Raw genomic sequence first — 18,650 nt, forward strand, 5'->3', positions numbered from 1 at the left:
TCTTTGGGTAAAACCAAATTTCATGCATGGAAATAAATAAAAAATGGGGTTGGGGTGTTGAAATGATACACATAGTCAATTCTTTAGCACTCTACCGTATATTGTAAGCACGGTGTATAAGGTGTCTTTGTACATCTCGTTTTCTCTCTCGCAGAAACCTGATGCAGTTCATTCATTGATCATTTTTATTAATGCTCGCTCCAGCAGCATTTCACTTCTTTTTTTCTCTTGTAGCATTTGGTCAAAATGAATGTCATGACCCAGGGGTCCCGGTTAATGGTCAAAGGTACGGCGACCAGTTTCAGCTCGGCAGCTCGGTGGCTTTTCGCTGTGATCAAGGATTCATAAGGACACAGGTAATAATCTGGAATTTTAAACTGTTGCTAGTGTTTTTGTTCTTTTAATCGACGACATTTAACACAAATAAATATTACTTTAGAACAATTTTTGTTTGTGGTATCCATGGTTATATGACTTGCAATTGCTGTATTTCTAGGGGTCGGATCAAGTCACTTGTATCCTGCAGGATGGAAATGTTGTTTGGTCTGCAGCTGTTCCACGCTGTGAAGGTGAACACATAGGGACTTGCATACATGCAGTTCTTTGCTACACGTATAACCGAGATGTAACTTTAAAAAAATGTTCTAACTGCCAAATTACAAAACAAAACATTATGCTGCGTGGCTCTTACTGTTAGCTTCCCCACACATATTTGGCCTGTTTCGTCCTAAACAAAAATCTTGAATGAGATTGACGCAACTTGAGCTAAAGCTCCTTGAGGGGTACATATTTCTTACATTCATATTCTAAATCTGTACCTATGGAGGGGAGATGAGCTACTATATGAAAGTAATAGTTAAAAGACTGGGAATGTGCTGTTTTTCAACAGCCTTTAAAGGCGGATGGAGTCCACTGGGCTGTGAGCTATTTTTATGTCCATCCCCATGTTGCATCTTGATTGTATTGTCTAAATTACATTATCAAATATTGCCTGTTAATAAGTCTAGAATCACTTTCTTGTGGATCCTGTGCAGAAGTACAGCTGCTTAGGGATGCAAGGTGTGTGGAAAAGTTACATGTTTACTAAAAAGCTGGACTTCTGAGAGCAATCAGAAATGGCCATGGTACTTAAGAACAGAGGAAGTGGTAAGAGCTGTGAAAGATAATCCTATGCAAATAAAATAATGTAGAGAGAGCGATGGATGATACACGCACCGTAAATCCCAGGACTATATTTTTCTCCCAGTGTGGTAGATGGAGATGTATAAGACACACAAAAAATGAAAGGACAGCAACCAAAGCTTAACTAATTCTTACTTTTTAAAGAGTCATCACTGAAGATCTCTCAGCTGTTTCACAGCCAGCAGTCTTATAAGTTGCTGGAAAATTAAGATATGTTTTTTTGTTGTTTGTTTGTTTGTTTTTTTTTTTTTATATTCTATTTGCACAGAAACATATTTTATTTTCCCCTATAAATTAACATGCTATAATTATTTAGGGCTTTTTCAAATAGGAGTAGCTCAAATTGGTTTACTGTAGCACAAAATTGGCACAGCATCATTTCTGATGGTAAATGTTTTTGTGTGAACTGAGGAAATTCAGAAAGGATTAGACTGCAAAAAATAAATTGAGCATATGAAGAATCTGCAAACTTAATGAAAAACGAGACTTGAGCTCGTACCATAACACAGTTACAAGACAAAAATGATTAATTTCATTCTTGGTTACGGCTGTTTATGTGTGTTTCTGCATCCCCCTCCAGCTCCCTGCGGAGGCCATCTCACAGCTCCTACCGGTGTTGTGCTGTCTCCTGGTTGGCCGTCCTTTTATAAAGACTCTCTGAGCTGCCAGTGGGTGATTGAAGCACAGACAGACCATGCAGTGAAGATACACTTTGACAAGTAAGCTATTTAGCTCTGCATTTACAGATAAATCATTCATCAAATTTGTTTGAGTTTGCTTAAAAGGTTTGCGTGATTGTTACTGACTAATATGTACAAATTTTTTGGTTTGGTTTGGTAGCACGCCATTTAGTGATTTAATATTTCACTTAGGTAGGTCTCAGATGTGGATTAATTTGGTGCTACAGTACTTGATTCATTCTTGCATTTTAGTATTTTTTCTTCTGGAAACGAGCCACAGACAGATGCATCGTAGCCTGAATCCGTTATAGGTAAAATTAGTCTATTTAGGACATGATGTAAATGTCAAGTTCTCTTCATCACCTGCGAGGAATCTCATTTGTGAAGAAATTGCTTTGCATGCACATGTCCGATGGAGGCTAGTTCATTTTTCATTTAGCTGGTTAGATATTGTTATTCCGATAGTGTGCTCTGGTACAGAGTGTCAGTGGTTCTCAACTCTTGGTTTTTTTATGCAACCATATAGTTATTTGCCTTTATAAGATGCTTTTTTGTCTGATTCAATTACAAATTAATAGCTAAAAATCAACTTTTTTTGTTCTTAATGACCTGCAGGCATAATTATAAGTAATTGTTTTTTTAGGTGAGTCAATTACTAAGGATGTGGTGCAACCAGACAGCTCAATGATAGCAAAGAGATAGCAAACCTGCTACTCGTTTAGATATTGTGGTTATGTAGTTCATTTAGTATTTACTTAACCACGGTCCATAATGTCTCTCTGCAGTCCAAATATTTACACACACATACGACTACGCAAGCGCTTGGATCAGCCGTCATTATTATTTTACTATGACAAGTCACAAGCCCGTGCATGTGAGGCAGGGGTACAGCTAACTGGAAAAGTAGTATGTTTACAAACAGAAACCCTGAATTCCCCATAAATCTGTCATATTTATAATTCAAATTAGCTTTGCATTGCTAGTCAAGTTGTTAGTCTGACATTGCTCAATGCTCGAATTTTTTGACAATGGAATTTTCAATTAGCTGTAAACAAATTTTTTTGTCAGCTTATTGTGCATGTGTTTTGTATCATTGTTGGGATTAGTATTAGTATTATTATCATTAATTATTATTATTTTTGTTGGTGCATGGTTTTGCATGTTTATTTTCTTTTCTGTTTGTCCAGGTTTCAGACGGAGGTCAACTATGACACACTGGAGATCAGGGATGGCCCCTCAGCCTCCTCTCCCCTGATCGGCGAATACCACGGCACCCAAGCGCCTCATTTCCTGATTTCCACATCCAACTTCCTGTTCCTGTTGTTCACCACAGACAATAGCCGCTCTGCAGCAGGCTTCAGCATCAGATATGAAAGTAAGACTGACTGATAGAAATATTTGCTACAGACATAGATATACTCACCCTCTTGTCTATGTTGCGTTTGTTTGATGTCATTTGCAGGTGTGAAAATGGAGTCAGACTCATGCCTTGATCCTGGTATCCCAGTCAATGGTCGTCGTCATGGCAGCAGTTTTTCCATTGGCTCGCGAGTCTCTTTTACATGTGATCCAGGATACACACTTAGTGATGAAGAGCCAAATGTGTGTGAGCAGAATCATCAGTGGAGTCATTCTCTTCCCAGTTGTGATGGTTAGAATCTTTCTTTATTTCTAGTCCATTGGATTTAGCTTAAAATAAAAAATAAAAAAAACAGTGCAGAGGAGGATTGTCAATACACCTCCTAAAATCCTTATAATAGATCCTATGGAAATGTAGTTATCTTCATGTGTATTTAGTCTCAGACAAACTCTGTGCTGAATGATAATGGAAGCTTTAGAGCCGAAGGTTTTAATTTCGGTCACTACGCACGACAGCTAAGGATAGCCACAACTTATTTTTCTGGTTATTTTGAGCCCATGAGATTTTTTTCATCTCAGTTAATATAGCACAACTGAATAAGGTAAGATTACACTGTCCATGGAGAAATGGTGGAACATTAATGGATGCTGCTGTGTGCTTTGCTGTAACTGCAGTTACTTGGCTCTTTTTCTCAGATGCACCTTTTTAGTTGACAGTTCAGTAATTGCTTACGCTTGCATTGCCACCAGAGGGTGGAGGTTAATAGGTTAGCACACTCTGGACAGGTCCCCATTCAATCACAGAATGACCAGGTAGAGACAGATGACCACTAACCTGTACATTTCGAGGCAATTTTGAGTCAGCAGTTAAAGGGGAACTCCGGTATTTTTAAACCTAGACCATATTTCTGGCATGAAATACGTTTATCTACTCACAGAGTAGAACAGTTTGGAAAGTCGGTGTCCTTCGGAAGCTATTTAGATAACTCGCTATCGGCGTATATCTATGTAACGGAGTGAATGAGGCATGGACGATGCAGCATTTAAATAAGGCATTATCCGTCTTTATATCACCAATACTTTAAGAAGAATGAATAAACGAACGCGTACTATAGCTCTGTTAGCTCATAGCTGCTGTTATGTGACTACTTGCAGCTATAGGAGAGCTAATGGAGGGATTTCTACACACACCTCTACTGGGACCACTTCATCCACACGCCCACCTGGAGCACAGTTTATTTACTCCTTTCTCTGTGACAGTCGACTAACTTCACACAGAGTTTGCTACTGCTAGTTTTGTGCAACATGGCAGGATATTTATCAAATTTTGACAATGTGAACGACGACTTTGAGTAAAATGGATGTTCTTACTGGAGTGAATGAGTTGTGCTGCAGCCATGCTGTCGATGAAGTGGTCCCAGTAGTGGTGTGTGTAGAATTCCCTCCGTTAGCTCTCCTATAGCTGCACGTAGCCACATAATAGTAGCTTTGTGCTAACAGAGCAATACTACACGTTCGTTCATTATTTCGTCTTAAAGTATTGGTGAAGACAGATAATGCCTTATTTAGAGGCTGTGTAACAAGGAGGAGGGGTGGTCGTTGGTGGTTATCCCCTCGCCATATCCACCGACGGCTTACAACCACCCCTCTCCACAGATTGCAGTTCTTCCCTAACTACGACGGTGAGCGGTACTGATGACCCTAGAAGTACAATTAAAAGACATTTATTGTAAAACATGAGCAATGTCCGTTCTTTAAAAAGGGTGGGATCTCTCTTTAAAAACACAAATAAAAACGTTACTAAAAATACGTAGTCCGTGAGCACATGACCATTGTCTTTATCTCGTGCTATGTCCTCCGCCACGCCATTGAACCCCATGAGCCGTCCTCCACGCACCGTTCCTTGGCTGTTTCCCTCGCCTGGCCTCCGGTGCTCCCAACTGGTCCCAGCAACGGACGCGGACCTAAAAGACACAAAACATGGCCGGCAGACAACTATGCGGACAGGAGGGTCACTCGCTCTCTTCCTGAGTGGGTCTGAGGCTACAGCTGACTGCGTCCCAACAGCTTCCAATGCACTGTTCTGGCGTCTCTGGCCAGCCCTAGAGTCCCTCCTGCCGTCGCTCGCCGGTCCGCGTCCGTGCCGACCAAACGCTCCTTCTTTCTTCCGGTTTCTTCCCCTCCTCCTTCTTCCAGCCACCTAGCCTCTTTAATAGCCAACCTATGGGCCAGTTCCATCACCTGATTGGCTAGTGCAGCGGTCAGCCAACAGGTGTATCCACTACTAACAGTCAAACATAATACATGCAATAACTCAAATAAACTTAATAAACACAATTGTAACAAAAGATCCAAAACACAAAATATAAATAAACATGCAACTTAAACCAAATCCGACATACAGCACATAACAGAAAATATAAAACAAGTAGTGGTATAACACTCCACATGTCAGGTGCATCGTCCCTGCCCCATTCACTCCGTTACATGGATATACGCCGATCGCGAGTTATCTAAATAGCTTCCAAAGGACAACGACTTTCGCCAAACTATTCTCGTGAGTAGATAAATGTATTTCATGCCAGAAATAAGGTCTAGGTTTAAAGGTACCGGAGTACCCCTTTAACATAATGAACGCTTTTGCAGCCTCTTCAGCAAGCTCATATACATATGTGTAATAAAAGCAAATTAAGCCTCAAGCATGTTCAAATCCAAATGCTGCTTTCATGTAGACATTTGGTCAACTTTGAGCTAAACCAGATTTAAAAAAGCAAAATCCTCTTTTTTGATTGTTGTTTCTTCTAATTTTTCAGTCAAATGAAATAGACATACGTACAAATAATCTGCACACTGATTTGTTTCTGCTTAGTTGCTCATGTTGATATTTATCTGTAGTGATACTGGCAACGACTGATGAATACTTCAGCAAAGTCATGGTCATATACGACTCCAAATCAGTTTCCCCTGTCACCTTGTACCGTGGAAGTATTTTCAGCACCAGACCTCTTCCACTACCTGCTCTTTGCTTGTTCTTTGAAAGGGTAGGAGATTTCACTATTTGTGCCTGGCAGCTGAAGGGTCGATTGTACAATCAGTCCCCATTCCAAGGCTATACGCTTCTGCTTTGACCCAAGTTGGACATTCAGCCCCAGTGAAATAATATAGGTCAAAGGACAGTTCATGCTGTCAAGGAAGATGAGCACACGGTGTCTGATTTGATATGCCGATTAGAAAGAGTCCAATTTGAAACCAAAGTCAGGATATCTCTGCTCAGAAGGGAGTTCAGGAGGATTGCCACCTCAAACTAAGTAGTTTTAAACAACCGCTGCAACATTTTCAATTTTCAGCCCAGCTTGACATGACACCAGACAGCTGTCATATGACAAGATACATCATTTCTGAAACAGACTTTTCTGAAATTTTATTTCAGAGTGAAGTATTTTGCTCTGTGGATAAGATCATAAGGATAAAATCATGTGTCAAGTATGTCTGTCAGCATTTTTGTTGTTGTTGTTAATTACCATCCCTTTCTTTCTCACGTAAAAGAAAAGTTGATTCAATAAGCGTAGTTTGAAACAGTGGGACGAGACAAATTAAAAAACCTCATAAAAAGTGAGCAACGTTTCTATCTCCACTCAAAGAAGGCTTAGACACAACGTCTCTTTCGAGGCCTTAAGAAAGCCCTCTTTCTTTCCTGAAGCAGCTCACATGTGCACATTAATCGAAGAGTTAATACCTAATGCAAGCCATTTTTATACCCAAACCAAAATTATAATTATTTTGACAATATTGTGTCTGGAAAAGAATGGAAGTCACCCTATAAGCATGTAGACACCATTCTCTGTTAGTAATCTGTTGGATCCAAACTGCTCATCTTATTCCTACAGGTCAGCTGAATCATCAAATAGATCAATCAGAATTGAGGGGGCTCTTTAATGTGTCAGGGAGATTATTGAAAGAGCACCATGACATTTAAAGGTTCGCAATTTGTGCCAAGACAACAACTAGTTAGAGGTGACCAAAGTCACAGTTGCTTGTACAGTAAAAAATGCCACGACTTCCTCTCAGAAGCAGATAATTACGGATACAGGAAATTCTGAAGGCAGAGGACGATGTAGCTCATGTCTTGTGTAATATCTCTATGTACTGTATGTACCTCTTGTCTTTTTGAAAAGGATATAAATATAACTTTAGGTCTCTGCTTTCCTTTCATAAAACTGTCAACCTCTTCCTCTCTAGTTCTTGTTCATTGGAAACCTTTTGTCCTGCTCTCTTTTCATGCATAGACATACTGCACAGATCACAGTTCTTCTCCCACACAGATCATTCATAAAACTGAAGTTATGTATGCAGATAGATAGATAGATAGATAGATAGATAGATAGATAGATAGATAGATAGATAGATAGATAGATAGATAGATAGATAGATAGATAGATAGATAGATAGATTTACAATAACACCAGACACTCAATGATATAAAATAAGAGAAGCTTATCTGTATCATTGCTTTTTTATTGGTTAAAAAGGGGCTTGTGTTCCTTTCTATAGATATACATATTAAACCATCAGACAGGAGGGACCTTAACAGTGAAGAAAAAGCTTTTGTCTGTGATTTAGTTATTGGATCAGTTGGTTTCACAGCTGAGAAAAATACCTTATTTTTTTGGTGCCAGTCAAACACCTTGAAGCACTTTAATTTAATTAAATCTAACTGAATTGAGCTGAATAGAACTGAAAGCAACAGAGGCATTGTGAGACAGAAACAAAGAGTCCACATATTATCTTAGTTCAGCAGTCTCTAATGCTCTGAAACCCTCTTTTTATTCTCTATCATATTACTATAGTGTTTTCCATTCTGCTATTTGTCCCAAACGATTTCTCTCCATTTCCACATCACTTTTAGACGTGAGGTATCTGGTTACACACGAAGTTATATCTCTCTCTTTTTCAACAAAATCATTCTTGCTGCTCCTTCACTTCTTAGCTCTGCATTCTGTACATCTCTACTCTTTCCTTCTCTGTGTATCTGTGTAAAATAAGCATTTCCCACCTTTTGCTGTGTTGGTAGAGTTCCTCTCTAAAGCAAGGACATTTGATAAAACCAGGATGAATGGTTCACTGCATGCCATTCTATAAAGTGGTTTGTTCACACACATATTCCCACATGAAAGTATGTTCCCTCACGATAAATTTGATGTGGTATTAGAAATAGGATAGATTTCTCTTGTTTAGTAAATTAGATGGTTTCAACTTTCTTCTTTTTTTAAAGGTATTAGCATATTTGCAAGCGATATTTAGACACCACATGGGAATTGAGTGTTTGATTTTGAAGGCAGTGTATTTAGTGTCACATGTAAATATATATTTTTTATGTTATCCTTTCCTCCTATGTAACCCACAAATAATCTTTTGATATTGCCAGAAAAAAAAACCCATAGTTTTCTGCATGAAGGGCATGTCAACACCAAGCTTATTTCTTAGTTCAGGGAATTTGACCTTGTGCAGAATTTAAAATGCCAAATGGGTTTTAATTCCAGGCCTTAAGACGAGATTGTTTATTTAGACCAGTGAAATGTATCATTATGTGCTGACCTTGCTGGCATAATGAAGACATTTCGTTATTTTATGTGTTTCAGTGACACAGTCATTTCACAGAATTTGTTGAGGTTTTTAGCTCAGTGCACAGGTGATTCAGGTCTTTTTTTTTGCAACAGAGAAAGAGAAACTTTTTTTGCTCTGTTCCAATCTTCGGTTTGTCATATTTTTTTCTTTGTTCTTTTTCGTCAGCTCTATGCGGAGGCTATGTTTTTGGTAAAACTGGGACGATTCTCTCTCCTGGCTTTCCCGATTTCTACCCCAATTCTCTTAACTGCACCTGGACGATAGAAGTATCACATGGGAAAGGTAACAACACTCATACACAGATTTAATGAACGCACCAACTGTAGCTTGGAACATACTGTTCTTTTGTTCACGCTATATGATTATAATTGTATTATTAATCATGGAACTGCTCACTGTGCAAATAAATTATTAATATAACTATCTGAAGAGGCTAAGACTTGTGCATAGCATTATATATATTTTCTGACCATTTCTGCTTCTTGTCCTATGTTCACCTGCTGTTTTTGTGTATCACTGTATAACTCTCTGCATTCATCTGCTTGTCCATCTATGCATTCCTACTTTTATCTGCCCATTCATCGATCTGTCCTACCATCCATTTATCCAGGGGTCCATCTGGTTTTCCACACTTTCCATCTGGAGGAGAACCACGACTACTTGTCCATCACTGAAGATGGCAATTTCCAGATTCCAGTGGCTCGACTTACTGGCTCAGTGCTGCCCCCAAGTGTTAAGGCTGGACTCTATGGGAACTTTAGCGCTCAGCTACGATTCATATCAGACTTTTCTATGAGCTATGAAGGATTTAATATTACTTTCTCAGGTATGGACACCAGAGAGAATATTATGCCTGCACACTTTTCTATCTAATACGTTCATGCTAACACCGTTCATATATTTTTTTTTATTGACAAACAGGTTTTATTCTTCTAACTCCTACAAACTCTCTTGGATTTATAGAGTACGACTTAGAGCCATGTGAGGATCCCGGTGTACCAGCGTTCAGTAGGAGGATGGGATTTAGATTTGGAGTCGGTGACTCGCTGGCCTTCTCTTGTTTCCAAGGCTACAGACTTGAGGGTGACAGTAAGATCACTTGTCTTGGAGGTGGCAGGCGAGTCTGGAGTAATACACTACCACGGTGTATAGGTAAGACACGAGAGTGCTGAGAATGACTGATTGGTTTATCGCTAAAAATGTATAGCCACGTTAGACAAGGGTGAAAAATTGTTATCAAGTTGGTCTTTTTTTATACTCAGAACAGACAGAACACAATAATGATAATAATTGGGAGTGTAAAAAGGATATTGTAAGTTATTTAGCTTTCAGTATTTATTGCATTTTGGTGGTCATATCTTCTGGTTATCATTCTGGTGGACAGTCAAGTACAAGTTGCAAATTGACTTCTTTACAGTGGGAATAAGCCTAAAGGTAAAGTCTCAGCATTTTCCTGGGTGTAATTCACCAGTATTTTATTGATAAGATGGTGGGAATTTACTGTTATGTGACTGGTTGACTGTTGGTTTTATTCGCAAGGATTTTCCTGTTAGCAGGCTGTAATTTGCTGGAATTTGATGCCGATCAGTGTTTCCTGGGATGCTGCTTGTAATTTATGAGACTCCGACTGGTGGCTGCTGGTAACATTCAACCCCCAAAGAGAGCAGACTGAAAATGCCGTAATGGCATTATTTGTCAAGAGATCAGGCCTGAGTAAGAGGGCACCGAGCAACAGCAGCTGGCAACAAGCACTGGGTTCATCTCTCTCCTCGTCTTCTTTCTAAATGTTCTGCTCTTTAGCGCTCCATCTAGGTCTAACTTCCTGTTTCTGCTCCTCTCCCTCTGTGTTTGGAAAGTCCTTGGGTAGATAATTAGGGCATTAGCTTCTTTATGGGAAGTGTTAATACTGCTTCTTTTGTTACTCCCCCTTTCCCTTCTGTAATTTCTTTCTGTACATTTTCAAAAGAGTCTCGTCTGTCTTAGTTCATCTGCTATTTTTTCTTCTTTTCTTTCTCTTCCATCCCTCTTTTAGTCCTGTTTTTCTTACTCACAATCTTCTAATTCTCTCACTCCCACTCCCATGGTACTGATTTCAGTTTAAAAGAATCTATAAACAATGGATGCTGGTTGTGTCCTTGCATTTTTGCCCACTGTAATTTACTACATAAACAGCAGAACCAAAAATCTTTATTGATTAAAAAAAATAAATTGAATTGAATAAAACTGCATCATATCTAGTGTTTGTAACATTATTTTGCATCACCTTCTCTCCAGACTGTTTCATTTTTGCTTCCCTTCAAAGCAGCAGTGGTCCTGCTCAGTGGGAGTCAAAAGCCTGTTAAGCTTTCTTTTTTTTTGTCCTTCCCACGTTGAAATTAGACAAAACTCTATTTGCACAAAGTTCCACTTATTTGAATTCTTTAACTCTAGGCTCGGCACCTGCAAGATAATTCCATAAAATTTCAGACAGACTTTTTCTAACAAATCAATCCAGACCTGTTTTTCATTTTTACTCTCTTTAATCCTTTGTGGATTATGTTTAGTTTGCTTTTGATTGTGATTTGCTGTATCTTATCCTTGTTTTTCTTTTTGCATTTGAAGGAGCGTGTATATCAGAGGAATGCTTTTAAGCTTTCTTACGTAGTTTATGACGCATTTCATCTTCATTATTGTTCTTACCTTTTCCGAGGTTGATGAGTTTTTGGGTTATACTGGCTATGCACTTTAATGTAATCTCTCTTTTTCATGTGTGAATCCTATACACTGTCTGGCAAGAATTTCTATGATTTTGACCAGCACTGTGCACTCACTCTCACTCTCTTCCTGTAGCTGAGTGTGGAGCCTCTGCACTAGGACCAGAAGGCGTTCTCCTCTCCCCAAATTTCCCCTCCAACTATGATAACAACCATGAGTGCATCTACCGCATCACTACTGAAAAGGGTAAAGGAATCAGGCTGAAAGCTGAGAGCTTCTCATTGCAAGATGGAGACAATCTGAAGGTATGCTCTCTTTATCACTTTCTATCTATAACTTAAACACACTCACACAAGGACACAGAACCACACATTTGTTGAAAAATGACAAACATACCCAGGTGGAAAATCTGTAAATGTTTTTTTGTTTGTTTGTTTTTGCTTTTTTAATGGATTCACACACGTAATACATATGTGTATTATCAAATTTGTATTTGGAAATTGTGCTCTGACACTACTTTACGGTATGCACATTATTGCAGTACAAGCTTGGCTTGTAAAATCACACTCGACAAAAGTTTGTTGTTGGAATAATACCAAACAGGTTATTAGTGTGTAAAATTTTGATACATTTTGGTTTATGTGGATATTACAGGAGGAAAAAAAGGCTTGTTTTATGTTTATAGGCACAACAAATTGCAGATAACAGTCAGCAGTAAAACATCAAATTATGCAGCCTGAACTTTGATATTGACCTGGGTAAAGTACTGTTGTATTTGATGGTTATCCGTGGCTTTTATACACTTTTATTTGCAGCTTGTGGTAGCAGTAAGTAAAACTAACAGCTGTAAAACAAAATACAAAGGAAAGAAATAGAAAAAGGTTTATTGCACATTGTACTATTCCATGCAGGTCGTAGTATGTGTTTGTGTGTTTTGTTTTTGTTTATCAAAAAGGAATTATTTTAAAAATGACTGAATGAAAGCATGAATGGATGTTCTTATTGACTGTTCATATAACTTGTGCAGTGTTAGCTGTAACTGGAGTGGGTGTGCTGTATTTGAGGATATTGGAACTAGATGTAACAAGTGTATTATTATTATTCTGTCCTTGTCAAGGAGCTCTGAGAAGTCTTGAAATAGACCATACAACTAAGAAAATTACCAATTTTTCTCATAAATACTTTTGAACCTTGTAAACTAGTACATTTGGCCATTTCAATTGGGAGAATTTTGTGAGAGCAGTTTTACTATCTTGATGTATTCCTATAGACATTGTCTAAAACTGTTTATATTCACAATGTCTCTTAGTGGTATTAGGCCTTAGGGCATGGTTAAGCCAGTATGTGGTTTGAGAGTATTATCAGTCTTAGGCTCTGAGCATTGGCTGGGTTGTTGGTGTTTAGACTGCATTAGCAGGGCTCTCCCTGACTTTTAGAGAGGCTTAATGTCATTGTAAATGCCGGAAATGTTCCCAGTGGTATAGGTATTAAAAAGGAGGAAAAAAAGGGGGTATCTTTAAGGAGAGTAAATTTACACCAAGATGGTTGATAGACATCTATATGCTTCAATGTCATCAGTATGTTTTATCACACTGATTTGTGAAGAAAGGTGTGACAAGAAGCAAGAAGCCAACCTGCACAAGTTTGCATATTTTACATTTTCTAGCTTGCTAAACACACACACACACACACATAAATAAACACACATGTCTTGATTGTACGAGTGAGTTAGAATGCAGTCAGTTAGAATGCAGTCAGTTTTTTGTCAATATCATGTAGAAAACCCTGAAGAAGAGAAGAAGAAAGTTTTTTTTTTTAAATTTTCCATTCATCTGTATGTCAAACGATCCATATCTGACGCATGAATAAAAGAAGAAGAGATTTGGATTCTCAACCACCTTCGTGAACGCAGATCTCTTGCACCGTTCCCTCCCAAGTTTAGTCATTACGGTTATAGCTCAACAGTGTAATTTAGCTGGACCAATGTCCTTACATGCATGGGAGCAGACTACACAGTATCAGACTACACAATGTTGTGGAATGGGTGAGTAAACTTTAAAGACACTGCTACTTCTAACTTTCTCTGTGATCCGGCTGTATTAATATACGCCTATACTCCACAGTTTTTATAAAAATATAATAAACGATGGAACATCAGTGCATGTGCAAGGCTCATTTGAGACTTACTGAATGTATACATGCAGAGTGATACTATGCCTAACTGCAATATCACACATACAGTATATACATAAACACACACATCTTGGTTATAACTTTGCCAGTCGGAACTCTCCACTGACACCGTGCATTCCCTAGTCTCTAACCCTTGGTGTGTTAACCCAGAAACTCGATTATGTACACATTTAGTTGGAGTGACATGTCTACGTGCATTTTAAAAGTCCGGTTTCAGTCAGACTGTCTCAGTAATTTCTATTTTTCTCATGTCGTGTCAATGCACTAAACATCTTTTGGCAATTATGAGACTTTGCAATTTTGATAGAAACTAACACTAATGGTTAATTTGATAAGATGAAGTAATGAAGTTATAAACTACATTTGTTAGTATTATCTATGCCCACCTGAATAGAATTGTGTGTGTATAATTTGTAGCTTTTCCCTTCAGTCATGACCATAGATTTTGGGTTTTGTGCAGAATCAGCTTCACTGACAAAGCTAAAATACATTTAAGCATACCTTTTTATTTCTATCTTGGAGAGAGTACAGACAATTGGAACCATTCTGGCTCTTTTTACACAGAAAATTTCAGAAATTTCATTTAATGTTTATGCCAAGACTTCTACACACAAAAAACATGATCAAGCCACACCATCTGACTAATTTATGTATACATTAAGCAGTTTTGCACTTTGCATTACAAATAACTGCATCCATCTTTTTGAATACATCTAAATTAGCCGTGTAAAAATGTAGTAACTATACAAAATTAACAGATGCAATGAAATTATCTGCACTATTAGCACCTTGTCTGATTCATTTCATTAATCTAATCTTCAATATGTATATCTGTTTGAGCATTTTCTTTGGCATTACTAAAAAGAAGAACCCATTGAAGGAAAATCCCACAGTTCCACTCAAGCTAGCAATTAGCTTAGTGCTCCCCAGGCTAACAGTAATGGTGCTAATTCCTGTTACTGCAACTGAACACTCTGAACACAAACCATTTGTTTGACAGTTCCTGCCAGCTCGAGGACAAAGCCTTCTTTAACTCCTGAACCAGCTCATTACTATTCCTCTTGCCGTTGGCTATGGTTTCACCATGGCACTGTCAAAAGTGGACTTACTTAGCTCAATTTTTAACTAAAAATGTCACCTAATACAGTGCTTGGCCACATTTACTCATATTTACTACACAAAGGATGAAAAAAAGGAGTAAGAAAGAAATTGAATGGGAGAGTGAAGGAATTGTTACAATAATAAAGGTCAAAGGAGAACATGTAAGAGGGAGTCAGACTGACAGAAGGAGGGGGGGCAGCAGATGGTGACACGTTGATTTATGGGCTGCAGGGCTTTTCATTAACTATACTAAGTTTTACAGAAACAGAGGAGGAAGAGACGAAGGAAGACAGCAAAATGCAATCACTGTGAGGGAAACTGAGAGGGAGGAACATGTGAGGAAAAATGAAGTTTAGCAGAGTAACACTACTGATATTGTTACACAATTTCATATTGTCCCCCTCCATATTAATGTTTTCCATCACAACCACATACTTCAATAGACTGTAGCTACATGTACAGTCTCTGGCAGCACTTGTAATGAAAGAACACTACATCACTTTAGCCCATTTCCTTGGCATTTCTGCCACCTCCAGACCTATACCCACCAATCTGTGAAAATGTCAAAGGCTGCCAGATGTAAGCTTGAGCAACTTCAGCAAGAACAGTTAACATTTCTATCCAAGCTTTGAGATAACGACACAAAGTGCACAATCACATGTTTACCACTTAAGTTTGAAAAGTTGCCCTTAGAAAATTAAAAATGAGCTCGAAAAATGAATCACTCGAGTGGTTTTGTCTGTGTTGTATTTATGATTGTACAGCTACAAGTTTGTGTTTACGTTCCAGTCAGTAAAAAAAAAGATAAAAGGAAATACATTTGGCAGAGTCTTGCAATGTTACTTCTGTCCAATGATTACTTTTTATGGTCCAAAATGAAAGCTGTCCTGTCTTCACTGTTTTCTTTTTATTATTGTTATTTCAAATGATGTGACACACTCAGGCTCTGACTATTGTTTTAAACCCCTATGCTCAGTTTACTGTAAAGAACAGACATACTGAGGCTTCTGGCCTTTATGGATGATTTGTTGGATGCACACACAGTTCACGCATTTCACAACTCATTTCTTGCAAACGACTCTCTCTGTAAAATTAATCCATGTTAGCGAAATCATTTCTCAGAATATGAACAAAAATTTTCAACACTTTTCCCAGCTGGAGACATCTTCTAATGTGAATAAACTGCTTTTTATTTTTCATTGGGAGCTGTAGAATCTTCTCTTTTAGTACAGACATTATTGTGCTACACACATACAGCCCCTGGTCTTTAGCACAGGCACAATACAAGGATTAAATAACCTAATTAAAAGTACAAAATTGTTGCTCCACCACTTTTATAAACTTTAAAAAATATAAACACATATTTCAAATAACCAGTAACCAGTACATTGAGGTGCTTTGTAATGTCCACTCTAATGCAAAGGAAAATGGCTTTGATTCATGTGTTATTTATGTTCTGCTACTCCGATTCTGTGTTTAGGTGTATGACGGAGTGAACACTTCATCCCGTCTCCTTGGCAACTTTACACTCGATGGCATGATGGCTCATGTCATCAATAGTACGTCTAATCACCTGTGGCTGGAGTTCAATAGCAATGCCTCTGGAACCAATCAGGGCTTCCGTCTCACTTATACAAGTGAGTAATGTTCATGAAATCATATAAAGCAAAGTGGCACTACCACTAGTTTTTCTTTTCTATTTGCTCTTGACAACCATGGTTTATGAAGCTCTGTGCTGAAGCTCCTCTTTCTGCTTTGCTCTTACATACATTTTTTCACATACACACAAGTAATAGTTTACTATGCGCTGAGTAGCACATTAGGAAGGTTCTTGTGAAGAGATGTTTTAATTGAAATCTAGAGTGGTTGTAAGTGTGTTAGATTGCCCTCTTGTATACATCCTAGATCTGCCCTGTGTCTCTGTCAAGTGATCCTTGAGTGCTTCTGTTCATATCAAAACAAAACAGGTGTCATGCACTACACCTGTCTTTCCCATTCCTTTCATATTTAACAGCTGGATTGAGATCAACTGGTTTTATAAGCAATATTTGTTCAGTGGGCAAGCAAGAAAATGAATTGAGCGTACGAATGCTTGAAACAGGTTCTCTTTTCCTCCCACAAACACGCACAGACATGTACACGCTCCTTCTAAATAGCTTGGAAGACAGCCTGTTAAAAAGGCAAGACCATCTGCTGTGTAAGTCAAAGAGGCTATTAAAGGAACATTTATCTGCAAATCATTTAAAGTAGGTGAGAATGACACATCTGCAGTGGAAGAGCGGCTGGATGAAGGGACAAACAAATTAAGGTAGATAAAAAATATAAAGAAAGGAGGGAGAACCAATATCCATCCATCCATCCATCCATTGTCACCCACCTATCCGAGGGCGGTCGCAGAGGTAAGTTGAGGAGAGAAGCCCAGACATCCCTCTCCCCACACTCTCCAGCTCCTCCTGGGGCACCCAGAGGCATTCCCAGGCCACAAGGCATACATATTCCAGCGAGTTCTAGGGTCTGCCCCGGACCTCCTCTTAGTAGGATGTGCCCAGAAAGCCCCCAAAAGACAAGTGGGCACCTGAAACCGAGAATGTTCGAATCACCTTAGCTGAGTCATTTCAATGCAGAGGAGCAGTGGCTCTACTCTGATGAAGCCAACAGAATCACATCATCTGCAAAAGGCAGAGGTGCAACCCTGAGGTTCCCAAACCAGACGCCCTCCTCTCCACGAGTCCGCCGTGAAATCCTGTCCATCAAAATCACAAACAGGATTGGCAGCGTCCAACATACGTTGTAAACGAGTTTGACTCAGTGTGAGGAAAGCAGACACAGCTCTTGCTTTGGTTATACAGGAACCAGATAGCTCATTAAAGCGGATCCGATACCCCATACTCCATTAGCCGCCTCCCCAAGATCTGTTCAGCAGTCTCCCCCCGCCAACAGATCAAACTCACCACAAGGTGGTGATCAGTTGAGCACAGAAGATCAAAAACAAAACACCACTCAGATTCAAATTCAGATTTCCAGGTCATCCCATCATTACCAACATGGGCATTGAAGTCCCCTAGAAGAACCATGGATTCCCCAGGTGACACCCTCTCCAGGACGCCACCCATAAAGCAATATTTAATAATGCACAATGTTGAAGCCTATTTTAAAAAAGTAATTATAATTTAAAAAAAAACATCCACTCTAGACAATAACAGAAAAAGTTAACAGAATTAAGATCCATCTGTCTAATGGTTGCAAATGATTTGAAACTTAGAGACACAGATGTTAACTTTCAGTCCATTACTTTTTCAGCTGTAAATGCAGCTGGAGTGTGGTTTACTGATGCGGGTTAGTTAAAAATGTTGCCAGTTGACTGCTCACATACTGGATACGGAGCTGAACCTTTTCTGGAAATGACAAGCTCACAGTTTAGTAAGTATTATAGATCAGCTCTGATGCCCTGATCTGTGGGAGGGTGTGCTTTTCGTACTGTAGGAGGCACATACACAAGAAAATATGTTGGTGAAATTTCTTGTTTATCCCCGTCTTTGAGGTGAGACCGTTTCATACATTTTGCTATCTTCAAAACGCAAGGTATTTGTGCTGCATGTGAATTTGATGTATTTGCATAGTTTCACAGGGAGCACATTTTCAGTTCATGAATATAAACTCCTGGTGCTCCTAAAAACCATCACTACTATCATTACTTTCATTATAGAGAGAGACCTATACATTTTCAAAATTTCTCAAAAACAAGTATATGACTAGAAGTTTGTTCTACAAGTGTTCTACAGCTTTCATTGCTAGGTAATATTGTTTTTAGCATTC

General features: G+C 38.7%; 1 protein-coding gene across 1 annotated transcript in view; it reads left to right on the forward strand.

Annotated features, from left to right (window-relative positions):
• LOC140302486 (CUB and sushi domain-containing protein 1-like) overlaps nt 1-18,650 on the forward strand; it is a 275,604-nt gene that overhangs the window by 153,933 nt on the left and 103,021 nt on the right. The window contains exons 15-24 of the mRNA XM_072381305.1: nt 235-356; nt 497-569; nt 1,763-1,901; nt 3,050-3,237; nt 3,325-3,513; nt 9,012-9,128; nt 9,457-9,672; nt 9,810-9,998; nt 11,676-11,845; nt 16,315-16,471. Coding sequence (XP_072237406.1) covers nt 235-356; nt 497-569; nt 1,763-1,901; nt 3,050-3,237; nt 3,325-3,513; nt 9,012-9,128; nt 9,457-9,672; nt 9,810-9,998; nt 11,676-11,845; nt 16,315-16,471 — 1,560 coding nt within the window. The remainder of the gene's footprint in view (nt 1-234; nt 357-496; nt 570-1,762; nt 1,902-3,049; nt 3,238-3,324; nt 3,514-9,011; nt 9,129-9,456; nt 9,673-9,809; nt 9,999-11,675; nt 11,846-16,314; nt 16,472-18,650) is intronic.

Source organism: Leuresthes tenuis, unplaced genomic scaffold, assembly GCF_036924035.1.
Source record: "Leuresthes tenuis unplaced genomic scaffold, fLeuTen1.0.hap1 SCAF_2, whole genome shotgun sequence".
NCBI classification, from domain to species: Eukaryota; Metazoa; Chordata; class Actinopteri; order Atheriniformes; family Atherinopsidae; genus Leuresthes; species Leuresthes tenuis.